Source organism: Zophobas morio, unplaced genomic scaffold (genome assembly GCF_036711695.1).
Source record: "Zophobas morio isolate AGI-343-1 ecotype UQ-CSIRO unplaced genomic scaffold, CSIRO_AGI_Zmor_V1 ptg000162l, whole genome shotgun sequence".
In the NCBI taxonomy this organism is placed as follows: Eukaryota; Metazoa; Arthropoda; class Insecta; order Coleoptera; family Tenebrionidae; genus Zophobas; species Zophobas morio.
This window is the reverse complement of record NW_026972266.1, coordinates 90,105-117,400: the sequence shown is the minus strand read 5'-3', so window position 1 is coordinate 117,400 and position 27,296 is coordinate 90,105. Positions and strand designations below refer to the sequence as shown.

General features: G+C 30.8%; 1 protein-coding gene, 1 long non-coding RNA gene and 1 other non-coding gene across 3 annotated transcripts in view; 1 reads left to right on the top strand and 2 right to left on the bottom strand.

Annotated features, from left to right (window-relative positions):
• LOC135145582 (uncharacterized) overlaps window positions 1-8,890 on the bottom strand; it is a 43,000-nt gene extending 34,110 nt beyond the window's left edge. Inside the window, exons 1-2 of the long non-coding RNA XR_010283494.1 lie at window positions 8,847-8,890; window positions 8,723-8,794 (exon numbers count right to left, since the gene is read on the bottom strand). This is a non-coding gene — a long non-coding RNA (uncharacterized LOC135145582). The remainder of the gene's footprint in view (window positions 1-8,722; window positions 8,795-8,846) is intronic.
• LOC135145583 (protein spaetzle-like) lies at window positions 44-8,127 on the top strand. Its single transcript, XM_064077704.1, has 6 exons — window positions 44-103; window positions 173-230; window positions 383-749; window positions 808-1,056; window positions 1,108-1,273; window positions 7,869-8,127. The coding sequence occupies exons 1-4, from the start codon at window positions 65-67 to the stop codon at window positions 1,004-1,006; spliced, it is 663 nt and encodes a 220-aa protein (XP_063933774.1). The 5' UTR covers window positions 44-64; the 3' UTR covers window positions 1,007-1,056; window positions 1,108-1,273; window positions 7,869-8,127.
• Window positions 1,309-1,390, bottom strand: Trnaf-gaa (transfer RNA phenylalanine (anticodon GAA)). Its single transcript is given in 2 exon segments — window positions 1,309-1,344; window positions 1,353-1,390. It is a non-coding gene; the product is annotated as a tRNA-Phe (tRNA).
• Window positions 8,891-27,296: the final 18,406 nt, after the last annotated feature.

Sequence of the window (27,296 nt, the reverse complement as noted above, 5' to 3'; positions counted from 1 at the left end):
CCTCCAAGTCACCAGACAACTTCCAGTCGTGTCAGTGGTGCGTGTTAGTCGTTTCTGTGAAATTATGTGTAGGTTTTTTATGTACCCGATGTTTCTTGTCAAGGTAGATACGAACGACTTAACGACTGAAAAAATTACGCCACGCTGTATAAATAAAGTGTTTTCGTTTTAGCTCAGTATTTATGGACTATTTGTAGCGGCGCATCCCTCTCCCAATTTACTCGGAAAGGGTAAGTTTGATCTGTTTATCAACGGTAAATTAATTACGGAGCTTTGGTTATTTACTACGCAGCGAGATACTGTAATACCGTAAATGTGGCGCAATTATTTATTTGGTTAAATATTTGATGCTGACTGACTAAAACACGAACAATATTTTCAGGAAACCCCGGACCCAGGCGAAACCTAATATTTCCGGATTCGGCCGAAAACGACGCTTTTGAGTTGTATCCGGAAGCGTCTCCGTGGTGTCCCAATCGCACTTTCTGCGAACACGTGACGAATTATCCGGCGGATTTGTTCCACGAGATTCTAGAAAGCACGAACTACGGCGAAAAGTATTCGCTTTATTTTCGGAAAATCGAGGACGACGGGTTCCAGGCCCGGATTGACGACAAAGATGAGAACTTTTTGTGCCCTTCGACGAAGATGGTGGTGTACCCGCAGGCGGCCTACAATGTAAAACACCAGCTGAAGTTTATCTACAACATGGACAGTTACAAACAAGGGGTGATTATAGAAGTTTGTGTGTAAGTTAGTGCAAAATGAGGGTTGGAATGTTCATAATTGACTAAATTACCGTTTTAGAAAAAAATCCAGGTGTAGGCTTTACGAAAACGTCAGAAATTTTAAAACTAAGTGCACTCAGAAGTTTGTCCAGAAGTTGCTACTGACAGCAGACGAAAATGGGAAACCTTACGTCGATCGGTATATTTTCCCAGTGGCGTGCGTTTGCTCCTATAAAACTTTGACCAGTTATTCGAGGTTTTCCGACTTGTATAGGTGAAGCTCCGTTGGACGGAGGAAATGGTGTAAATCGTTGATCGTCGAAAAAGGGTAAGGAATTACGAAACAATATAAGTTAAATCGAAATAAAAAAGAATCTAGATTTTCAGACTTCAAAACTTAACAAAAAAAAATGTTATGTATATATTTCTGGATTCAGCTGGAAACTGAATCAAATTCACGAAAATAGAAGACGTTTTCTCGTTATTTGTGGAACAAAATGTGGACAAAAAAACTGATGGTTGTGGTAGACTATAATACTTGAAGGGTAAGTGCATTAAAAAACAAAACAAAAGTAAAATCGGGCTCGTGCGGGATTCGAACCCACGTCCTCCGAGTATGTCATTGTTCAGTTCGGTGCTCTAACCAACTGAGCTAACGAGCCAGTGCTCTTGGGTGTCTTCAGAGCTCGTAATCAATAGTGCAAAGACATCGTTTTCCGTCCTATCAAACACATGTTGCATTTTCAAAATATTACTTATTCTGTCCGGATTTTTATTAGACATGTAATCTTCGAAACTACTAGACCGATCGTTGTCCAATTTTGTGTAGGTGTACTCAACCAAAAAAATGTAAATTTGTTTTTATTTATTAAAATAAGATACCTGTACTTGTGGTGTATGAATCCGTATTGAATTTTCACTCTAGACACCTAGATTTTTATAAAAAAAAATTTTTCGTTTTTTCAGTTTTCAGATTTCTCCAAATTTTTCAATTTTTCATTTCTATCTGCAATTTTTTTATTTTGAAATTTTTCGATATTGCAACTTTTTATTCAGTTTCAGTTATTAATTTTTCGATTTGTCAAATTGTCGTTTCCTTAGTCTTTCAAGTTGTTGTTTTTTATTTTTTCTTCTCGATTTTATCACAATTTTTCGTTTTCTCATTTCCCTTATTTTTTGTTTCTTTCTATTTTATAATTTTTTGTTTATTCAATTTTTCAAATTTTCGTTTCTTGAATTTTTCAAGTTTGATTTTCACTTTTTACATTTTGCAATCGCTCGACTTCCAAATTTTAAAATTTTTCGATTTACAGTTTTTCAATTTTTAATTTTATCCTTTTCCGATTTTTCGTTTCCACAATTTTTCAAGTTACCGATGTTATTGTTCATTTTCCCGAGTTAATATTCGTTTTTCTTTATTTTACAGTTTTTCGTTTATTCAATTTTTCAAATTTTCAGGCTTTGAGTTGTCATTTCGTCGATTTCCTAATTTTGAAATTTATCAATTTGCAGTTTTTGGATTTCCAGTCATTAAATTTTCCGATTCCTTTAATTGTAAATTTTTGGACTTCATAATACAAAATTTGAAATTTGAAATTTGAAACTTCAAACTTGAAACTTGTGAATTTGTGAATTCGTAAATTCGTGAACCTGAAATCTGAAATCGCAAATCTGAAATTTGAAATTTAGAACTTGAAACTAGTGAATTCGTGAATTCGTAAATCTGTAATCTGAAATTTGAAATCTGAAATTTGAAATCTGAAATTTGAAATCTGAAATTTGAAATCTGAAATTTGAAATCTGAAATTTGAAATTTGAAATTTGAAATCTGAAATCTGAAATCTGGAATTTGAAATCTGAAATTTGAAATCTGAAATTTGAAATCTGAAATTTGAAATCTGAAATTTGAAATTTGAAACTTGAAGCTTGAAACTTGTGAATTCGTGAATTTGTAAATCTGAAATTTGAAATGTGAAGCTTGAAGCTTGGAGCTTGAAACTTGAAACTTGTGAATTCGTGAATTCGTGAATCTGAAATTTGAAACTTGAAATTTGTGAATTCGTGAATCTGAAATTTGAAACTTGTGAATTCGTGAATTCGTAAATCTGAAATCTGAAATCCGAAATCTGAAATTTGAAATTTGAAGCTTGAAGCTTAAAGCTTAAAACTGAAAGCTTGAAACTTGAGACTTTAAATTTTAAACTTGAAACTTGAAGTTTTTGGGTTTGTGAATTTTTGAATTTGTGAAATTGTGAATTTATGAATCTGAAATCTGAAATCTGAAATCTGAAATCTGAAATTTGAAATTTGAAATTTGAAATTGAAATTTCATTTTCTCGATTTTATACCACAATTTTTCGTTTTTTCACTTCCGTTATTTTTTGTTGTTTCTTTAGATTTGACAGTTTTTCGTTTATACAATTTTTCAAATTTTCAGGCTTTGAGTTGTCAATTCGTCGATTTCCTAATTTTGAAATTTATCAATTTGCAGTTTTTGGATTTCCAGTCATTCAATTTTCCGATTTCTTTAATTGTAAATATTTCAAGGTCATAATACATATTGAAATTTGAAATTTGGAACTTGAAACTTGAAACGTGTGAATTTGTAAATTCGTGAATCTGAAGTCTAAAATCTGAAATCGGAAATCTGAAATTTGAAATTTGGAACTAGTGAATTCGTGAATTCGTAAATCTGATATCCGAAATCTGAAATTTAAAATCTGAAATTTAAAATCTGAAATTTGAAGTTTGAAATTTGAAATTTGAAACTTGAAACTTGTGAATTCGTGAAATCGTAAATCTGAAATCTGAAATTTGAAGCTTGAAGCTTGGAGCTTGAAACTTGAAACTTGTGAATTCGTGAATTCGTAAATTAGAAATTTGAAACTTGAACCTTGTGAATTCGTGAATTTGTGAATCTGAAATTTGAAACTTGAAACTTGTGAATTCGTGAATTCGTAAATCTGAAATCTGAAATTTGAAAATTGAAGCTTGAAGCTTAAAGCTTGAAACTTGAAACTTGAAATTTGAAGTTTTTGGGTATGTGAATTTGTGAATTTATGAATCTGAAATATGAAATTTGAAATCTGAAATTTGAAATTTGAAATTTGAAATTGAAATTTCATTTTCTCGATTTTATACAATTTTTCGTTTTTTCACGTCCTTGATTTTTTGTTGTTTCTTTAGATTGTACAGTTTTTCGTTTATTCAATTTTTCAAATTTTCAGGCTTTGAGTTGTCAATTCGTCGATTTCCTAATTTTGAAATTTATCAATTTGCAGTTTTTGGATTTCCAGTCATTCAATTTTCCGATTTTTTTAATTGTAAATATTTCGACTTCATAAGACATATTGAAATTTGAAATTTGGAACTTGAAACTTGAAACGTGTGAATTTGTAAATTCGTGAATCTGAAGTCTAAAATCTGAAATCGGAAATCTGAAATTTGAAATTTGGAACTAGTGAATTCGTGAATTCGTAAATCTGATATCCGAAATCTGAAATTTAAAATCTGAAATTTAAAATCTGAAATTTGAAGTTTGAAATTTGAAATTTGAAACTTGAAACTTGTGAATTCGTGAAATCGTAAATCTGAAATCTGAAATTTGAAGCTTGAAGCTTGGAGCTTGAAACTTGAAACTTGTGAATTCGTGAATTCGTAAATTAGAAATTTGAAACTTGAACCTTGTGAATTCGTGAATTTGTGAATCTGAAATTTGAAACTTGAAACTTGTGAATTCGTGAATTCGTAAATCTGAAATCTGAAATTTGAAAATTGAAGCTTGAAGCTTAAAGCTTGAAACTTGAAACTTGAAATTTGAAGTTTTTGGGTATGTGAATTTGTGAATTTATGAATCTGAAATATGAAATTTGAAATCTGAAATTTGAAATTTGAAATTTGAAATTGAAATTTCATTTTCTCGATTTTATACAATTTTTCGTTTTTTCACGTCCTTGATTTTTTGTTGTTTCTTTAGATTGTACAGTTTTTCGTTTATTCAATTTTTCAAATTTTCAGGCTTTGAGTTGTCAATTCGTCGATTTCCTAATTTTGAAATTTATCAATTTGCAGTTTTTGGATTTCCAGTCATTCAATTTTCCGATTTTTTTAATTGTAAATATTTCGACTTCATAAGACATATTGAAATTTGAAATTTGAAACTTGAAACGTGTGAATTCGTAAATTCGTGAATCTGAAATCTAAAATCTGAAATCGGAAATCTGAAATTTGAAATTTGGAACTAGTGAATTCGTGAATTCGTAAATCTGATATCCGAAATCTGAAATTTTAAATCTGAAATTTTAAATCTGAAATTTAAAATCTGAAATTTGAAGTTTGAAATTGGAAACTTGAAACTTGTGAATTCGTGAAATCGTAAATCTGAAATCTGAAATTTGAAGCTTGAAGCTTGGAGCTTGAAACTTGAAACTTGTGTATTCGTGAATTCGTGAATCTGAAATTTGAAACTTGAAACTTTTGAAATCGTGAATTCGTAAATCTGAAATCTGAAATTTGAAAATTGAAGCTTGAAGCTTAAAGCTTGAAACTTGAAACTTGTAACTTGAAGTTTATGAATGTGAAATATGAAATCTGAAAGCTGAAATCTGACATTTGAAATTTGAAATTTGAAATTTGAAATTGAAATTTAATTTTCTCGATTTTATACCACAATTTTTCGTTTTTTCACTTCCTTTATTTTTTGTTGTTTATTTAGATTTTACAGTTTTTAGTTTCTACAATTTTTTCAAATTTTCAAACTTTGAGTTTCAATTCGTCGATTTCCTAATTTAGAAATTTATCAATTTGCAGTTTTTGGATTTCCAGTCATTCAATTTTCCGATTTCTTTAATTGTAAATATTTCGACTTCATAATACATATTGAAATTTGAAATTTGAAACTTAAAACTTGAAACTTGTGAATTCGTGAATTCGTAAATTCGTGAATCTGAAATCTAAAATCTGAGGGCAGAAATCTGAAATTTGAAATTTGGAACTTGAAGCTAGTGAATTCGTGAATTCGTAAATCTGAAATCTGAAGTTTGAAATTTGAAATTTGAAACTTGAGGCTTGAAACTTGTAAATTCTTGATTTCATAAATCTGAAATCTGAAATTTGAAATTTGAAGCTTGAATCTGAAATTTGAAACTTGAAACTTGTGAATTCGTGAATTCGTGAATCTGAAATTTTAAACTTGAAACTTGTGAATTCGTGAATTCGTGAATCTGAAATTTTAAACTTGAAACTTGTGAATTCGTGAATTCGTAAATCTGAAATGTGAAATCTGAAATCTGAAGCTTGAAACTTGAAATTTAAAAGTTGTGAATTCGTGAATTCGTGAATTTGAACTTGAGACTTTAAATTTGAAACTTGAAACTTGAAACTTGAAATTTTTGGGTTTGTGAATTTTTCAATTTGTGAATTTATGAATCTGAAATATGAAATCTGAAAGCTGAAATCTATAATTTGAAATTTGAAAATTTCGTCAACAATTGGTCCTAATTCGAATAGATTTTAATTTCAGAGAGCGATTCTAGAAAAACGGTTGTAGTTATCGAAGAAATGATGGCGAAAGTGACTTTCGTTTTTTTTTGGATTTATCACTTTTTCGATTTTTAAGTTTCTCTTCGATTTTTCAAATTTTTGTGTCTTCGGTTTTTTAAGTGATTTTCACTTTTTAATTTTTTAAGTGTTCATTTTCACGTCACTTTTTCGTTTTTTCATATTTGGTTTTTCAATTTTACAATTTGGAATTTTTTTGATTCGAAAAATTGAATTAAAAGTCGAAGAATTGAATGAACGATAACTTGAAACACTGAAAAGTTGAAAAATTTCACACCGAAAAAATTAAAATTACAAAATCGTTCTGATTTTGAAAAATTAATAAATTGAAAAATTGCATGTTTTTTGTTATTTTCAATTTTATAATTTTCCGTTTGTTCAATTTTTCAAATTTTTGGTCTTTGATTTTTCAGTTCCTGGATTTTCCAATTCTTAAATTTTTCAATTTTGTAATTTTTGGATTTTGGATTTCCAAAAGCTGAAATATTTAAAAATGAAAACTCGAAGAGTTGCATGTCGTAAAATTGAAGAATGAAAAAAAAAATTTGAAAAAACTTAAACTGAGAAATAAAAAATTATAAAATCGAAATACGGGAAATTGTAAATCGGAGAACTCAAGAAATGAAGGATTTGAAGAATCGAAAAATCGAAAAATTGTAAAAGTGAAATATTTTAAAAATTATATTTATTACATATTTAAAATCAAAACTAGAAAAATTGCAAATCAAAAACTGAAGACACGAGAAATGCAAAAATCGAGAAATTGAAAAATCTAAAATTGAAAAGCTGAAAAATGTAAAAAATAAAAACTCGAAGAGTTGAATATTGTAAAATTGAAAAAACAAAAAAAGCAAAAATTGATAAATTGAAATTGAGAAACCGAAAAATTTTAAAATCATGAAATTGAAAAAGTTAAGTATTTTAAAAATCATAATTATTACATATTCAAAATTAAAACTAGAAAAACTGCAAATCATAAATTGAGGCAAGGAAAAATTGAAAAATCATGAAACTGAAAAAATGAAAAATAAAAAAATCTAAAAGTGGAAAAATCGGTAAATCGGAAACCGACATATTAAAGAAATGAAAACTTAAAGAAAAAAAAATTATAAAATCGCAACACTAAAAAATCGAAAAATTGTAAAAGTAAAGAAAATAACAAACCGAAACTAAAAAATTTAAAGAAATGAAAAACTAATGAATCGGAAAATTATAAATTGAAAACTCAAGAACATTCAAATCGAAAAATTTCAAACTCAAAAAATTAAAAATTCAAAATACCGTAATTTCGTTCCTATTCAAAGTGTAAGGTTGACAGCAGATTTACCTTCAGCGATAAGGACCGCTAAATATATAAATAATATATAAAAATATACAGGGTGTCTCACTATGTAAACTAAAGTTAAAAAAATCTGCATATATCAACAGCTGCGTTCTTTACTGTGAATTCTCGTCTTCTTTCAACATTTTTTTTAATCGATTTATTCAAATGAGATCTTTTTGAAATAGACAGTAAATACTTATATATTAATTTTTCTAAGTCGAATATTCCTCTTAATGTCGATTTTTCCGTCATTTCAGGGCATCATCGAAACGGCTTTTTCCCCATGTCCGGAGTATCAAACAAAATATAAACATAAAACTGTGGGAAGGATACAAGTGATGCAGGACTCGGAAGGCCGTATTATGTAGATGTCACAAATTTGCATCTGTTTGATGTATGGCCGGCTATAAATAGAAGAAACATTTTTCCACATTATATTCATACTTAAACCTTGTACTGAAACGGAATGGAAAAGTGGCATTGTTGATGCAGAGAAATTTTAAAGCTTTGTAGACACATCACAAAGAACAAAATAAAAAACAGGAACACGAAAAGTGCGTTTTTTTCCATATGTACATAAAAGTTTCTCTATCGAGACGAAGAAAAACTCTAAATAAATAGTCACCTCATCGAAGTCATTAACTCCGCGAAATATTAGTTTATATCTTGAAGGTAGTCGGTAAATAAACTATTACGGGTTTTCGGTTTATACTAGAAAGTGAACTTGAAATTAGCAGTACAAAGTACACAAAATAGTGCACTATGTTAATAGTCGTCTATAAAGTAGGAAATTTATTCTAAAATGTCTAAAATGTTGTTTAGGGAAAGAGTCAACTTTGTTTCAAAAAGCAGTTAAATATAACATCCGATTAAATTTATAACAATCTTTGGTCTATTAATAAGTGAAACATGAATGATTTAGACTTAGTTTTCGGTGAGATGCGTGCTACGTTGGTGCGTGATTGTGAGTAAGTGTGTGTTTTGCTCAGGTAACGCCAGGATTAATCGAGTTGGACTTTTTGAAGTGGTAAGTACTATTAAACAACGAATAAATAAATAAATAAATAAATAATCACAGTATTTGTTTTTCTAAAAAAATAACAATACTCACAATCAAGTTGTTCCTGGTCTAACAAAAAACTTGTCACTAACACTTCGCAAAAATTCTTCCATGTTGACCCAACTAGTTTATAATAATAATAATAAAATACACATATTTCTGATTTATTACCTACCGTGTTATTTTTAAAGAAATATTATGTTAAAAGTCAAAGCACGCTAAATAAACCATAAATTCTTAGTGCAAAGCTGTTTTTAACATTAATTTACAATTGGATTGATTTTGTGCGATAAATCCTCTGCAGTACAAATATTGTCTCCAATTTAATCAATGTAAATTACAAAAGAAATACCACCAAACAACAACAGCCAGTTTAGTTCTATTTGTTCAATGATTTCGTGGATTAAACCACACAATACCAGCTTATCTCCTAATAAAGATAACACAATTCGCGTGAAGATCGCTATCAATCCGCCAGATGATGATAATCCGGTTTAATTTCGCTTCGTTGGATTTTTCAATCAAAACTTTATAATGATGAGACACAAATCTTACCACTTGTCGTTAAAAGTGCATTCTTTTTTTGATGAATTGACAGCTGATAACGTTCGAGAAAGCAAGCACTGATTTTTGCATTTTATTGATTTACGTAACACGGTTTTTTCCAAAGAATTCAAAAATAAATAAGAGCTTTCGAATTTCGTTCTGAATAGGTGCGGACAGTTTAAAAGTTGCGAACTCGTGATCGACTGATTAAAATAAGTCGGGGCTAAATTTGGACAGCGACCCCATAAAAGTTGTAAATCGCGTGCTGAACGGATCCGGAAGGGTTTTTTAATCAGTGGTTGGGACGAGTCAGAGAAAACCGATAACCGAAGCTGGTTAATTAAAAGTGGTGAAATGCAGTTGGCGAACACGTGGAAATTAATAATAAAATATTGCTGGTGATAAAGATTTAGTGAAATAAATTTCTGCACAGGTTATCGTCTTGTTTTTCGTTCTCTGCGATTTACGATTGAGTAGGAAGGTAGTATACGAGGTGTCGAATTGAGTGACTAGTGAGATTTTTCGGCTTTTCGATTTCAAGATTTTTTTATTTTTCCATTTCGCAATTTTCCGATTTTTCAATTTTTGTCCTCTTCAATTGTACGATTTTTAAATATTTCGATTTTTTTCTCAGTTATTAATTTTTTGCATTTTCAATTTTTCGATTCCTCAATTTTTCAAGTCTCGATTATTATTTTTCATTTTCCCGATTTTTTTTAGTTTTTATTTTCTCGATTTTATATCACAATTTTTCGTTTTTTCATTTCCTTTATTTTTTGTGGTTTTTTTCGATTTTACAATTATTCATTTGTTCAGTTTTTAAAATTTTCAGGCTTTGAGTTTTCAGTTCGTCCATTTTTCAATTTTTCAATTTTTCACTTTGCAGTTTTTGGATTTCTAGTCTTCCGATTTTTCAATTTCTCTAATTTTCAATATTTATATTTCATAATACATTTTTCTTTTTTTTTAATTTTTCACTTTTTCGATTCTTAAGACTTTAAAGTTTTCATTTTGTAATTTTTCGTTTTTATTTTTGATTTTTCAATTTTACAATTTCTCCACTTCCAAAATTTCAATTTTTCGTTCTTTCAATTTTTCGGTTTGCATTAGTTTTTCATTTTTCGATTTTTCAGTTTCTCAATTTTTAATTTTTCCCTTTTCCAATTTTTTGTTTCCGATTTTTATTTTTCATTTTCCCGACTTTTTAATTTTCAGTTTTTCGTTTTTCATTTCCTTTATTTTTTGTTGTTCCTTTCAATTTTACAGTTTGCAGTTTTTGGGGTTTACACCCTTCCGATTTTCCGATTTCTTTAACTGTCAATGTTTCGATTTTATAATACAATAATTTTTCAATTTTTAAAATTGTAGGATTTTCGATTTCTGGAGTTCGGTTCTTCTATATATCAATTTTTTAATTTTCCAATTTTTAAATTTTCCAAATTTTTAAATTTTCGAATTTTCCAGTTCTTTTTTAAATTTTTCGATTTTTTAATTTTTTGATTTCTCGATTTATCGAATTTAGATATTTCGATGTTTGGATTGTTCAATTTTCCACTTCTCGATTTCTGGATCCTCTGATTTTTCGATGTCTCAGATTTTGAATTTTTCATTGTTTCGATTTTAAGATTTTTTGAATTTTTGACGTTCCAATTTCCCTATCTTTCAATTTTTCAATGTTTTAAATTTTAGATTCATAAATTTTTTGATTTTTCAGTCAATATTTTAATTTTTCAAATTTTGACGTTTCTAAATTTTCACTTTTCCGATTTCTCAAGTAATCTATTTTTTGATTTTCCCATTTCTCGACTTGTACGATTTTTAAATATTTCGATTTTTCAATTTTTCAAATTTTGATGTTTCTAAAATTTTCAGTCTTCCGATTTCAGTACTATTTTTTTATGTTCCCATTTCTCGACTTCCCAAAGTTTCGATTTTTTTCAATTCTTCAGTTATATTTTTCGGGTTTTTTGATTTTTCAGTTTCTCAAATTTTACTTTTTCCCTTTTTCAATTTTTCGTTTCCGCAATTTTTCAAATTCTCGATTTTATGTTTCATTTTTTCGATTTGTTTATTTTCATATTCTCGATTTCACAATTTTTGGTTTCTTATATCTTTTATTTTTTTGTTGCTTCTTTCGATTTACAATTTTTCAAATTTTCAGGCTTTGATTTTTCAATTCCATGATTTTCCAATTTTAAAATTTTTCAATTTGCAGTTTTTGGATTTCCAGTCTCCAATTTTTAATCTTTCGATTTTTCACATTTTTCTCAGTTATTAATTTTTTGCGTTTTCGATTCCTCAATTTTTCAAGTTTTGGATTTTTATTTTTCATTTTCCCGATTTTTTTAATTTTCATTTTCTCGATTTTATATCACAAATTTTCATTTTCACAATTCCTTTATTGTTGTTTCTTTCAATTTTTCAATTTTTCGTTTTCACAATTTTTCAAGTTTCCGATTTTTATTTTTCAAGTGGCGATTTTTTTTAGCTTTTATTTTCTCGATTTTATATCACAATTTTTCGTTTTATTATTCCCTTTCTTCTGATTTTTCAATTTCTTTAATTTTCAATAGTTCTATTTCATAATACATATTTCTTTGTTTCTTATTTTTCACTTTTTCGATTTTTAAGATTTTTCAAGTTTTCATTTTGTAATTTTTCGTTTTTTTTTTTTGATTTTTCAATTTTACAATTTCTCGACTTCCAAAATTTCCAATTTTTCGTTCCTTCATTTTTTCGGTTTGCATCGGTTTATCACTTTTCGATTTTTTAATTTTTACTTTTTCGATTTTATATCACAATGTTTCGTTTTTTCCTTTGCTTTATTTTTGGCTGTTTCGATTTTACAATTTTTCGTTTATTCAATTTTTCAAATTTTCAGGCTTTTTTCAATTTTTCTTCAAATTTTCAAGTTTGATTTTCACATTTTATAATAATTGCATTTATTAACGCCAATAAAGCTATTACAGAGTTACATAAAGAAAAAAAAAAAAAACTAGAATAAATTTTACATTTGTTGTCCACTTTTTCGTTTTTTTATTTTTGATTTTTTAATTTGACGATTTGTCGACTTCCAACTTTTCCCATTTTTCACATTCTCGATTTTTAATTTTTCCCTTTTTCCCTCAATTTTGCAAGTCCCCGATTTTTATTTTGCATTTGCCTGATTTTTTTATTTTCATTTTCTCGATTTTATATCACAATTTTTTCAATTTTCGGATTTCTTGAACTGTTAATATTTCGATTTTATAATACATAATTTCTCGGTTCTTGTATATTTCAATTTTTTAATTTTTCAAACTTTTTAATTTTCGAATTTTTCAATTCTTTTTTAAATTTTTCGGTTTTTCAATTTTTTGATTTCTGGATTTATCGAATTCAGATGTTTCGATGTTTTGATTGTTTAATTTCTCTATTGATCAATTTTTCATTTTGTAACTTTTCTACTCGATTTTCCAATTTTTCGATGTTTCGATATGTCGATTTTTCAGTTTTACAATTTTTTTAAATTTCGAGTTTGTTTTTTCGATATTTCAATTTTTTGAATTTTTGATGTTTCGATTTCTCCATTTTCAATGTTTCAATGTCGTAAATTTTAGATTCATAAATTTTTGGATTTTTCGGTTCTTTAATGTTTATTAATCTTTCAAATTTTCACTTTTTCGATTGCTCAATTACTCTATTTTTTGATTTTCCCATTTCTCGACTTCGCAAAATTTCGATTTTTTTTCAATGATTCAATTTTTCGATTTTTTTTGGTTTTTTGATTATTTCAGTTTCGATTTTTTAAGCTTACGATTTTTCGACTTTGCTTTTTTTTTCCAATTTTTTAATTGCTCAATTTTTTTCGGTTTTGGGATTTTTCAATTTTTCGGTTTTTCGACTTTTCGATTTTTTGACTCCTGAATTTCTTTTTGATTTCTCGATTTTTTACTTTTTGGATTTTCAATTTTTCGTCAAACTTTAGATTTTTCAAATTCTCGACAGTTTTATACTTCCATTTCTAGATTTTTTTTCAACTTATCGATGTTTTCATTTTTTTTTTTTAAATTTTTAATTTTTTTGGTTCTCGATTTATCGAATTCAGATGTTTGGAAATTTTGATTGTTCAATTTCTTAATTTATCAATTTCTCAATTTTTTACTTTTCTTCTCGGCTTTCCACTCCTCAATTTCTTGATCCTCCGATTTTTCTATTTCTTGACTTTTGGGTTTCTCGATTTTTCGATTTCTCGAATTCGTAGTTTCGATTTTTCAGTTCTACAAATCTTCAGTTTTTGGATTTTTCGATTTCTCGGTTTTAAATTTCTCAATTTTTCAGTTTGTGATTTTTCAATATTGCTATTTTTCGACTTTTCCGAGTGACTAATGAGATTTTTCGGCTTTTCGATTTCCCGATTTTTTAATTTTTACATTACTAAATTTTCCGATGTTTCAATGATTCGATTTCTCAATTTTTGTCCTCTTCAGTTGTACGATTTTTAAAGATTTCGATTTTTCAATTTTTCAAATTTTGATGTTTCTAAAATTTTCAGTTTTCCTATTTCAGTAGGTACTATTTTTTTGTTCCCATTTCTAGATTTCCCAAAGTTTCGATTTTTTTCAATTCTTCAGTTATATTTTTCAGGTTTTTTGATTTTTCAGTTTCTCAATTTTTACTTTTTCCCTTTTGCAATTTTTCAAAATCCCGATTTTATGTTTCATTTTTTCGATTTTTTAATTTTCATATTCTCGGTTTCACAATTTTTGTTTTTTTTATTTCCTTAATTTTTTTCCATGATTTTCCAATTTTAAAATTTTTCAATTTGCAGTTTTTGGATTTAAAGTCTTCCGATTTTTCAATTTCTTTGATTTTCAATATTTTGATTTTACAATACACATTTCTTTTTTTTATTTTTAACCTTTCGATTATTCAAATTTTCGTTTCTTCAAATTTTCAAGTTTGACTTTCACTTTTGACATTTTTTAAATTTTCATTATATGCTTTTTCGTTTTTCTATTTTTCAAGTCCTCGATTTTTATTTTACATTTTCTAGAATTTTTTAATTTTCATTTTCTCGATTTTATATCACAAATCTTCATTTTTTCAATTCCTTTATTTTTTGTTGTTTCTTTCGATTTTTCAATTTCTCGTTTCTTCAATTTTTCGAATTTTCAGTTTCTCAATTTTGCGTTTCCGCAATTTTTCAAGTTGCCAATTTTTATTTTTCAATGTGGCGAATTTTTAATTTTTATTTTCTCGATTTCATATCACAATTTTTCGTTTTTTCATTTCCTTTATTTTTTGTCTATTTCAATTTTGAAATTTTTCACTTTGCAGTTTTTGGGTTTCCAGTTTTCCGATTTTCCAATTTTTTTAATTTTCAATATACCTATTTCAGAACACATATTTCTTTTTTTTGATTTTTCACTTTTTCGATTGTTAAGGTTTTTCAAGTTTTCATTTTGTAATTTTTCATTTTTTATTTTTGATTTTTCAATTTTACAATTTCTGGACTTTTCCAATTTTTTTTTTCATTTTCCCAATTTTTTAGTTTTCACTTTTTCGAATTTATATCACAATTTTTCGTTTTTTCATTGCCTTTATTTTTTGTTGTTTCTTTCGATTTTACCATTTTTCGTTTATTCAATTTTTCAAATTTTCAGGCTTTTTTCAATTTTTCTTCAAATTTTCAAGTTTGATTTTCACTTTTACATTTTTCAAGTTTTTATTATACAATTTTTCGTTTTTTTATTTTTGATTTTTCAATTTTACAATTTGTCCACTTCCAAATTTTCCAATTTTTCACATTCTCGATTTTTAATTTTTCCCTTTTTCCCTCAATTTTTCAACTCCCCGATTTTTATTTTGCATTTTCCTGATTTTTTATTTACATTTTCTCGATTTTATATTACAATTTTTCAGATTTTCGGATTTCTTTAACTGTCAATAGTTCGATAATATAATACATAATTTTCGATTTCTAGATGTTTCGATTTGTCGATTTTTCAGTTTTAGTTTTTTAAATTTTCGAGTTTGGTTTTTCGATATTTCAATTTTAGATTTCCGGATTTTCAATTTTTTGAATTTTTGATGTTTCGATTTCTCCATTTTTCAATTTTTCAATGTTTTAAATTTTAGATTCACAAATTTTTCTTGACGTTTCTAAATTTTCACTTTTCTGATTTCTCAATTAATCTATTTTTTGATTTTCCCATTTCTCGACTTCCCAAAATTTCGATTTTTTAGCTTTTTCGATTATTTGGAGTTTCGATTTTTTTAGCTTACGATTTTTTGATTTGATTCGATTTTTTGACTTCTCGATTTTTGAACTCCTGGGTTTATTTTTGATTTCTCGATTTTTTAGTTTTTGGATTATCAGTTTTTCGTCAAACTTTAGACTTTTCAAATTTTCAACAGTTTATACTTCGATGTCTCATTTTTTTTTTCAACTTTTCGATGTTTTAATATTTTGCTTCATTAAAATTTTTCAATATTTTATTTCTCGAGTTTAAAAATTCTGAAAAAATTCAGGGACGTAGATCTCGTCGTGCTGATTCCAAAAATATAGCCTGTTGATGGTCGCGGAGCGACATTTTCGAAAAAATCGGTACGAAATGCCTAATTTATCGAATTTTAAAAAATTTCGATTTTTCAACAGTCGATTCTGGAAAAACGGTTGCAGCTATCCAAAAATCGAGGCCATAAGTGAGTTCTAGAGCTCGAAATCTACAAGAAAATGTACTCAGTTAGGTTTCGAAAATAACAAAATTTCGGCGAAATTTGAAGAAGGGGGGACCATTGGAAAATTTTCACTTTTAAAAAAGTCGTCTAAAAATTCTGAAAAAATTCAGGGACGTAGATCTCGTCGTGCTGATTCCAAAAATATAGCCTGCTGATGGTCGCGGAGCGAGATTTTCGAAAAAATCGGTACGAAATGCCTAATTTATCGAATTTTCAAAAATTTCGATTTTTCAACCGTCCATTCTGGAAAAACGGTTGCAGCTATCAAAGAATCGACGCCGGAAGTGAGTTCTAGAGCTCGAAATCTACAAGTAAATGTACTTAGTTAGGTTTCGAAAATGACAAAATTTCGGCGAAATTTGAAGAAGGGAAAATTTTCACTTTTAAAAAAGTCGTTTAAAAATTCTGAAAAAAATCAGGGACGTAGATCTCGTCGTGCTGATTCCAAAAATATAGCCTGTTGATGGTCGCGGAGCGACATTTTCGAAAAAATCGGTACGAAATGCCTAATTTATCGAATTTTAAAAAATTTCGATTTTTCAACCGTCAATTCTGGAAAAACGGTTGCAGCTATCAAAAAATCGAGGCCATAAGTGAGTTCTAGAGCTCGAAATCTACAAGAAAATGTACTTAGTTAGGATTCGAAAATGACAAAATTTCGTCGAAATTTGAAGAAGGGGAGACCATTGGAAAATTTTCACTTTTAAAAAAGTCGTTTAAAAATTCTGAAAAAATTCAGGGACGTAGATCTCGTCGTGCTGATTCCAAAAATATAGCCTGTTGATGGTCGCGGAGCGACATTTTCGAAAAAATCGGTACGAAATGCCTAATTTATCGAATTTTAAAAAATTTCGATTTTTCAACCGTCAATTCTGGAAAAACGGTTGCAGCTATCAAAGAATCGACGCCGGAAGTGAGTTCTAAAGCTCGAAATCTACAAGAAAATGTACTCAGTTAGGTTTCGAAAATGTCAAAATTTGGCCGAAATTTGAAGAAGGGGACCATTGGAAAATTTTCACTTTTGAAAAAGTCGTCTACAAATTCTGAAAAAATTCAGGGACGTAGATCTCGACGTGCTGATTCCAAAAATATAGCCTGTTGATGGTCGCGGAGCGACATTTTCGAAAAAATCGGTACGAAATGCGTAATTTATAGAAATTTAAAAAATTTCGAAATTATAACCGTCGATTCTGGAAGAACGGTTGCAGCTATCAAAGAATCGACGCCGGAAGTGAGTTCTAGAGCTCAAAATCTACAAGAAAATGTACTTAGTTAGGTTTCGAAAATGACAAAATTTCAGCGAAATTTGAAGAAGGGAAAATTTTCACTTTTGAAAAAGTCGTTTAAAATTCTGAAAAAATTCAGGGACGTAGATTTCGTCGTGCTGATTCCAAAAATATAGCCTGTTGATGCTCGCGGAGCGACATTTTCGAAAAAATCGGTACGAAATGCCTAATTTATCGAATTTTCAAAAATTTCGATCTTTCAACCGTCGATTCTGGAAAAGCGGTTGCAGCTATCAAAAAATCGAGGCCATAAGTGAGTTCTAGAGCTCGAAATCTACAAGAAAATGTACTTAGTTAGGTTTCGAAAATGACAAAATTTCGGTGAAATTTGAAGAAGGGAAAATTTTCACTTTTGAAAAAGTCGTTTAAAATTCTGAAAAAATTCAGGGACGTAGATTTCGTCGTGCTGATTCCAAAAATATAGCCTGTTGATGGTCGCGGAGCGACATTTTCGAAAAAATCGGTACGAAATGCCTAATTTATCGAATTTTCAAAAATTTCGATTTTTCAACCGTCCATTCTGGAAAAACGGTTGCAGCTATCAAAGAATCGACGCCGGAAGTGAGTTCTAGAGCTCGAAATCTACAAGTAAATGTACTTAGTTAGGTTTCGAAAATGACAAAATTTCGGCGAAATTTGAAGAAGGGAAAATTTTCACTTTTAAAAAAGTCGTTTAAAAATTCTGAAAAAAATCAGGGACGTAGATCTGATGGATTTATTCGTGGAAGATAAAATACTTTGATGCTATATACACACACGAGGCTTTATTTCGATTACAATAATTGACAGTAATTATGACAGTTAAAATGTAAATCAAATATGACAGACTTTCGGTATGCAACCAGCATTGCACACTTAGATGTGTATCTCCAACACCCCCTCTCAATGCGTGGTGACATCCGAAATTCCAAGATATTTTCTGAACTTCTCATGCTTGGGTCGATAAAGACCTTTGGTAAGTACATCGGCAACCATGTCGTCGGTCGGAATATATTTCACGTCGATTTCTCCTTTTCTGAAAATTTCACGGATGTAATGGTGACGGATATCGATATGTTTTGTTCGACAGTGAAAAACAGGATTTTTCGTTAAGTTCTGTGCTCCCTGGTTGTCACAGAATAAGACGGTAGGTTCGCATCTTAGATGCATGTAGCCTATTTCTTGCAGTAAATTACGGAGGTAGACCGCTTCTTTTGTTGCTTCGCCCAAGGCTAGGTATTCTGCCTCGGTACTCGATAAAGCTACTGTTCTCTGCTTCTTTGATTCCCATGTTATAGCAGCATCTGCTAACTTGAATACAAATCCAGTGTAAGAAATGCGATCGTCCAAACTAGCTCCCCAATCAGAATCAACAAATCCGATGAGTGGATTTTCAGTCTTCTGATAGACTAAACCGTGATTCGTTGTTCCTCTCAAATATCTGAGTATTCGCTTTTGCGGCCATCCAATGAGCTTTGCCTGGATTAGTGTTGTACTGACTTAGAAAATAAACTGAATAAGCAATGTCAGGACGCGTTGAAACTGCTAAATACATTAATGAGCCTATAAGTGATTGATATGGTATCATTTTCATCTCCGAAATCTCTTCTTTAGTAATTGGCTCCATTTTCTTGCTCAGTTTAATATTATTATCCAATGGGGTAGTTACTGATTTTGAGTTTTCCATCCCAAAACGAATTAAAACATCTTCAATATATTTTCTTTGACTCATAGAAATTGTCTTTGTGAACGGATCTTGTTTGAATTCTATTCCAAGACAATAATGAAGATTACCCAAATCTTTGATTTTGTATTTCTGGTTTAAAGTTTCTTTCAGTCGAATGAAAATTGATTGATTATTTGTTCCCACAATCAAGTCGTCGACATAAATTACAGCGATAAGGTAAAAGTTCTTAGTTTTCATGTAATAAATACACTTCTCAGTTTCTGATGGTTTCAGACCAAACTTTCGTAATTCTTCGTCTAATTTCTTGAACCATTGACGACCAGACTGTTTTAATCCGTAGATTGCTCTTTTCAGCAAATAAATCTCATCTTCATTTGTTTCAAACCCTGGGACTTGTTCCATGTAAACTTCTTCTTCTAGATCTCCATTTATGTAAGCCATCGTCACGTCGAGCTGGTACAAATTTAAATCAAATTCTGCAGCAAGTGCGATCAGGATACGTATAGAGCTTTGTCTTGCAACGGGAGAAAAAGTTTCTTGAAAATCTATACCCGGTCGTTGACTGTAACCTTTTGCAACTAGTCTTGCTTTTCTTCGTTCTACGCTTCCATCTGCTTTGAGTTTTGTTCTCAAAACCCATCTGCACCCAATAACGTGTTGGTTTTCTGGACGTTTGACTAAAACCCATGCACCACTTTCTTGAAGTGATTCAAACTCAGCTATCATGGCTTCCTTCCATTTATGAGAATAAGGACCAGTCATTGCTTTTTCCCAAGTTGGACATATTTGTTCGTCAACTACGAGGTTCGTTTCATGGTGTTCTTCATCACTCTCATTTTCTTCATCTTCTTCTTCTTCTTCTTCTTCCCTATGTACTCCACCCTCATCTTCAGGTTGTACGTACTGTACAGGATATACTTTGCGTGGTCTTCCTTTTTGGCCAGTTCTGAGTAACTTTGGGCGTCCACGCCCCCTCTTAACTTCTATTGCCCTGTTTTCTTCAATCTCAGCAGGTTCAGGTTCAGGTTCAGGTTCAATGGTTTCAACTTCTCCTTGATTTTCCAGTCTTGACTCATTTTCCAAGAGATCAAAAGTTGTGAATTCGGTGACTTGTGGTGTGACTTGTTCTTCTCGGGATTGTTCAGTTTCCAAAAATCTAACATCTCGACTTATAACAATCTTTTTTGCTTTCGAATCCCATAGACGATAAGCTTTCGACTCTTTTGAGTATCCCACAAAAATGCATTCAAAAGATTTCTGATCAAATTTGCCTTGACCTGGACGTTTGTTGAGCACATACGCCCTGCAACCAAATGTTTTAAAATGTGAAACATCGGGTTTCTTACCAAATCGAGCTTCATATGGAGTCATGTCAGTCAGTGATCTTGTTGGACATCGGTTTCTAATGTAAGCTGCTGTGGCAATGGCTTCAGCCCAAAATGTTGTTGGTAATTTCGCTTCCAGAAGCGAACATCGAGCCATTTCTACCAAAGTACGATTCATTCGTTCAGCTGTCCCATTTTGTTGCGGTGTATACGCCACTGTTCGTTGTCTCTTGACTCCAGCAGATTCGAGTTGTTGTGTGAATTCAGCTCCACAGTACTCTAGACCATTGTCAGTGCGAAGAACCTTGATTTTATTTCCAGTCTGATTTTCTATGTACGACTTGTAATGTAAAAATGCTTCCTTGACGTCACTTTTATTCTTTAGAAAGTATACGCTGACATATCTGGACTTATCATCAATAAATGTGGCAAAATATGACGCGCCACCTAGTGACTGAACTCTCATGGGTCCACAAAGATCTGAATGTACCAAATCTAGCAACTGTTCACTCCTATTCTTCGATTCGGGAAATGGAGTCGCACTTTGTTTGCCTTGAATACAGACTTCACATGTAGGTAGTGGTCCCATTATTCTTGAAGGAATTCCTAGTACCATGTCTTTCATAAAAACTTTCTTTAGATCATGTTCATTTAAATGTCCATAACGTCTATGCCATTTTTCTGCTTCATTCACTTCTTGACTTGCAATAGCCCCAGATTCAGTGAAGGTTTCTACATAAAACAGCTCACCTCTCTTCTTTGCCATAAGTACAGGATTGCCTTGTGCATTAGATACCAAAACATGTGTTTCTTTAAAATTCACATTGTACCCATTAGAGGTTATTTTCGAAATTGACATCAAGTTGGTTTTCAGATTAGGTACAAACAAAACGTTTTCCAATCTTATTTTCTTTTGCCCTTGTCCACTTTGAACGATAAGATGGACAGTGCCCTTTCCTAAAATGTTTGTGGTCATGTTAACTGCAAGGCGGACTTTCTGATTTGTGACAGGAACTATATCCGAAAACATTTTACGATCATGACACATATGTGAAGTGGCTCCACTATCTATGCACCATTCATTTGTGTTGACTTCTACAGACTTTAATGCGACATTGACGGTTTCAGCTACAAACACTTCTTCCACCTTTGATGTAGATTGATTTGAGTGTTTCTGTTTATTGGCCTTCTTCCAACATTCTGCAGCTTTGTGACCTAGCTTGTGGCAGTAATTACACTTATACAATTTCTTCAGTCCTTTCTGACTTGCGAAATTTCCACCAGATGTCTTCTTGAGACTGTTGCCCCCCAGAGACTTCATATACAGCGCATCTTGATCAGTCTTGCCAACCGTTTTGCCCCTTCTTGCATCAAATTCTTCGAGTAATTTCACTTTCAGGGCCTCTGGACTCGGAAGATTGTCTCGAGCTTCAATTGCACATCGAAAATTTTCATAGTTGTCCGGGATGCTATACAACAATAATATCGACAACAGGTCTTCAGCAACTTCAATACCCATCTCCAATAATTTATCATTAGTGTCGAAAAACAAGTTAAGGTGGTCCCTCATATGTTCGCCCTCTTGCATCTTGGTGAATAACAGCCGTTTCAATAGTGTGGCCTTACGTGCAGGACCTTTCGATAGATAAATTTCTGCCAACTTAACCCAAACTTCGTGTGAGGTTTTACAACGTTTGATGTGGCATAATTCTGACGGTGATATTGATAAAATGATATCTGACCTTGCTTTATTGTCTGCAGTCTCCCATGTATCTATTTCTTTTTGATTTGTAACAGCCCTTGTGATAGCATCTGTAACTGGCATTGGCTTTGATATTTTTCCATTTGCATAACCCCAGAAATCATTCTTGATTAATATTGCTTCCATTTGCAGCCGCCATGTATCATAATTTTCTTTACTTAACTTTTCAATATACAGTACAGCCCCAGACATGATTGTAAAAACAGCGTGGTATGTCTTCAACTTTTGAGGTTAAGTTTTGGCTTCTGTTCGTTGTAATACGAAATTATGAAAAATGTGATTTTCTCTTGTTTCTCTTCAATGCCCTTTTTACTTCTGCGCTGGACACATAACCTGATGGATTTATTCGTGGAAGATAAAATACTTTGATGCTATATACACACACGAGGCTTTATTTCGATTACAATAATTGACAGTAATTATGACAGTTAAAATGTAAATCAAATATGACAGACTTTCGGTATGCAACCAGCATTGCACACTTAGATGTGTATCTCCAACAAGATCTCGTCGTGCTGATTCCAAAAATATAGCCTGTTGATGGTCGCGGAGCGACATTTTCGAGAAAATCGGTACGAAATGCCTAATTTATCGAATTTTAAAAAATTTCGATTTTTCAACCGTCAATTCTGGAAAAACGGTTGCAGCTATCAAAAAATCGAGGCCATAAGTGAGTTCTAGAGCTCGAAATCTACAAGAAAATGTACTTAGTTAGGATTCGAAAATGACAAAATTTTGTCGAAATTTGAAGAAGGGGAGACCATTGGAAAATTTTCACTTTTAAAAAAGTCGTTTAAAAATTCTGAAAAAAATCAGGGACGTAGATCTCGTCGTGCTGATTCCAAAAATATAGCCTGTTGATGGTCGCGGAGCGACATTTTCGAAAAAATCGGTACGAAATGCCTAATTTATCGAATTTTAAAAAATTTCGATATTTCAACCGTCGATTCTGGAAAAACGGTTGCAGCTATCAAAGAATCGACGCCGGAAGTGAGTTCTAGAGCTCGAAATCTACAAGAAAATGTACTCAGTTAGGTTTCGAAAATGTCAAAATTTGGCCGAAATTTGAAGAAGGGGGGACCATTGGAAAATTTTCACTTTTGAAAAAGTGGTCTACAAATTCTGAAAAAATTCAGGGACGTAGATCTCGACGTGCTGATTCCAAAAATATAGCCTGTTGATGGTCGCGGAGCGACATTTTCGAAAAAGTCGGTACGAAATGCCTAATTTATCGAATTTTCAAAAATTTCGACTTTTCAACCGTCGATTCTGGAAAAGCGATTGCAGCTATCAAAAAATCGAGGCCATAAGTGAGTTCTAGAGCTCAAAATCTGCAAGAAAATGTACTTAGTTAGGATTCGAAAATGTCAAAATTTGGCCGAAATTTGAAGAAGGGGGGACCATTGGAAAATTTTCACTTTTGAAAAAGTCGTCTACAAATTCTGAAAAAATTCAGGGACGTAGATCTCGACGTGCTGATTCCAAAAATATAGGCTGTTGATGGTCGCGGAGCGACATTTTCGAAAAAATCGGTACGAAATGCGTAATTTATAGAAATTTAAAAAATTTCGAAATTATAACCGTCGATTCTGGAAAAACGGTTGCAGCTATCAAAGAATCGACGCCGGAAGTGAGTTCTAGAGCTCGAAATCTACAAGAAAATGTACTTAGTTAGGATTCGAAAATGACAAAATTTCGGCGAAATTTGAAGAAGGGGGGACCATTGGAACATTTTCACTTTTAAGAAAGTCGTCTAAAAATTCTGAAAAAATTCAGGGACGTAGATCTCGTCGTGCTGATTCCAAAAATATAGCCTGTTGATGGTCGCGGAGCGACATTTTCGAAAAAATCGGTACGAAATGCCTAATTTATCGAATTTTCAAAAGTTTCGATTTTTCAACCGTCGATTCTGGAAAAACGGTTGCAGCTATCAAAAAATCGAGGCCATAAGTGAGTTCTAGAGCTCGAAATCTACAAGAAAATGTACTTAGTTAGGATTCGAAAATGACAAAATTTCGGCGAAATTTGAAGAAGGGGGGACCATTGGAAAATTTTCACTTTTAAAAAAGTCGTTTAAAAATTCTGAAAAAATTCAGGGACGTAGATCTCGTCGTGCTGATTCCAAAAATATAGCCTGTTGATGGTCGCGGAGCGACATTTTCGAAAAAATCGGTACGAAATGCCTAATTTATCGAATTTTCAAAAATTTCGATTTTTCAACCGTCGATTCTGGAAAAACGGTTGCATCTATCAAAGAATCGAGGCCGGAAGTGAGTTCTAGAGCTCGAAATCTACAAGAAAATGTACTCAGCTAGGTTTCGAAAATGTCAAAATTTGGCCGAAATTTGAAGAAGGGGGGACCATTGGAAAATTTTCACTTATAAAAAAGTCGTCTACAAATTCTGAAAAAATTCAGGGACGTAGATCTCGACGTGCTGATTCCAAAAATATAGCCTGTTGATGGTCGCGGAGCGACATTTTCGAAAAAATCGGAACGAAATGCCTAATCCCATTTTCCAATTTTTTCATTTCTCAATTTTTTGAATATTCCTTTCAGTTTTGAGATTTTTTAATATTTCGATTAATCGACTTTTCGGTTTTTGGACTTCTGGATTTGTTTTTGATTTCTAGATTTTTTACTTTTTGAATTTAGAAATTTAGATTTTTCAAAATTTCGGCAGCTTTATACTTCGATTTCTCAACAATTTACCAATTTCTCAATTTTTTACTTTTCTTCTCGGTTTTCCACTCCTCAATTTCTCAATCCTCTGATTTTTCTATTTCTCGAGATCTCAGTTTTTGGAATTTGGAATTTGAATTTTTCGATGTTTCGATTTTTTGATTTCTCGATTTTTTTATTTTCCAGTTCTTCAGTATTTCAATTTTCCAATTTTTCCCGTTTCTCGAATTCGCAACGTTTCGATTTTTCAGTTCTTCAGTTTTTCGATTTTTGGATTTTTCGGTTGTCTAATTTTTTAGGTTCTCAATTTTTGGATATTTGTTTCAGTTTTTGGATTTTTTAAAGTTTAGATTTTTCAATTTTCGACTGTTTTATATTTTCATTTCTGAATTTCTTAAAAGACACATTAGAAGAACACGAACAAAAACAGAGTAAGATACAGTAATAAAATACAGGGTGTGAGTGAATGAGATAGGTATGTTTAAAAATTTGGCTATTGAAATTCCATTTATCATCGGATTATGGCAGTCTAAAATTTCAATTTTTATTAAGCAAACTGAAATACTGTTAAAATTCTGATTTGCTGAAGTGACTAAATCACTTCGTGAGTTGTTCGTATAACGAAACCGCTTAGTCTTGATTTGACGTTTGAAATATTTATAAGAATTTATAACTTCCCTTGTTTCTCTCCATTCTTCTACACAGGATCTATAGTCCGCCACAAAAAATAAAGTTTCCAATCTCTGCCCACATATTTTAACACGTTTTACCTCTGACTTGTTTGCTCATCGAACACTTTATAGAGTTCTCGTTTAATGTAAAAGCACTTTGTTTGAACGTGAAATCTTGGAGGCGGAAATCGCCACCATTTATTTCGTTTTTGCCACACATGAGGCTGCGGAAAAACTTCGTGTTTATTTATTTTCTGACAAATTGCCTCAAATTTACGTCTTATTATGTTTCCACACAATTAACCATTCGTTATGATGATTCACTAGATTGGATACAAAAAGTCAAATAAAACCAGTTCGGTAACTTACATATTTCCACTAAGATAATACAGGGCCGGCTAAAATTAGGCACAAATCGTAATTTCATTTCTTATGAATACGAGATTCTTTCAAATTACTTCAAAAAACAAAATTCTTTCAAACCACTTGAAAAACAAACCAAAAGGGAATTTTATACCAAATTTTTAGTTCTATCTATAAGAAAAGATCTCTGGGTAATTTTCGCGAAGTACTTGTAAATTGAGATTTTTGAAAAATTGTCAAAAAATTCTGGAAAATATTTCGACGACCAGATTTGAAAAATACAACGTACTAATTTACTTAATGGGAATTTTCGAAAAGGCCGGTTTGAAAATGAAATCTTTTTAATATCTCGAAAATTGTCATTTTTCATTTTAACAACTTTGGAGAATTGTTGGAATTTTTGAAGAATTGACACCGAAAATAAGTTTTACAAGTGGAAATCTACAAGAAAATGTCGTAGGAAGAAATATTAAAAAAAAATCGTGTTGTCAAATTATTGAGATTTTTGAAAAATCTACCAAAATCGTCCAAAAATTCTCCAAAATGCATTTCCGTAACTTGATTCAAAAGACAACCTGTTGACGGTCCCCGACTAAGATTTCTGAAAAACAGGGTTCGAAAATAATATTTTTTTAATATTTCGAAAATTAGCATGTTTCATTTTATCAATATTGGAAAAATTGTGGGAATTTTCTATAAAATCAAGCCGAAAATATCTTGAAAAATTGTCATTTTTCATTTTACCGATTTTTGAAAAATTGTTGGAATTTTCAGAGACTTGGGGCCCAAAATAGTTAAAAAATTCATATTGTCAAATTGACATTTTTGAAAAAGTGACTAAAAATTGTCAAAAAATTCTGGAAAATACATCTCGATGGGCTGATTCCAAAAACATAATATGTTGGCGATCCTCGACCTAGATTTTACAAAAATTTCGTATCACATTTTTTTTTAATATTTCGAAAATTGTCATTTTCCATTTTATCGAAAATCGGAAAAATTGTTGGAATTTTCGATGAAAACAAGCCCAAAATAACTTCTGCAAGTCGAAATCTACAAGAAATGATTTCTGGGTAATTTTCGCAAAGTACTTGTAAAACAGTAAAAAAAAATTAATATTGAAAATTTGACATTTTTGAAAAATTGTCAAAAAATTCCGGAAAATATTTCGACAACCATATTTGAAAAATACAACGTACTAATTTATCTAATGGGACAATTTCGGCCCGGCCAAAATTTTCGAAAAGGTCGGTTTGAAAATGAAATCTTTTTAATAAGTAGCTCGAAAATTGTCAATTTTATTTTAACAACTTTGGTAAAATTGATGAAATTTTTGAAGAATTGACGGCGAAAATAAGTTTTACAAGTGGAAATCTGCAAGAAAATGTCTTAGGAAAAAACATTTAAAAAAATCATATTGTTAAATTATTGAAATTTTTGAAAAATTGACAAAAATCGTCCAATAATTCTGCAAAATAGGTTTCTATAACTGGATTCAAAAGACATAACTTGTTAACGGTTCCCTGCTAATATTTCCGAAAAACTGGATTCGAAAATAATATTTTTTTGATATTTCGAAAATTATCGTGTTCCATTTTATCAG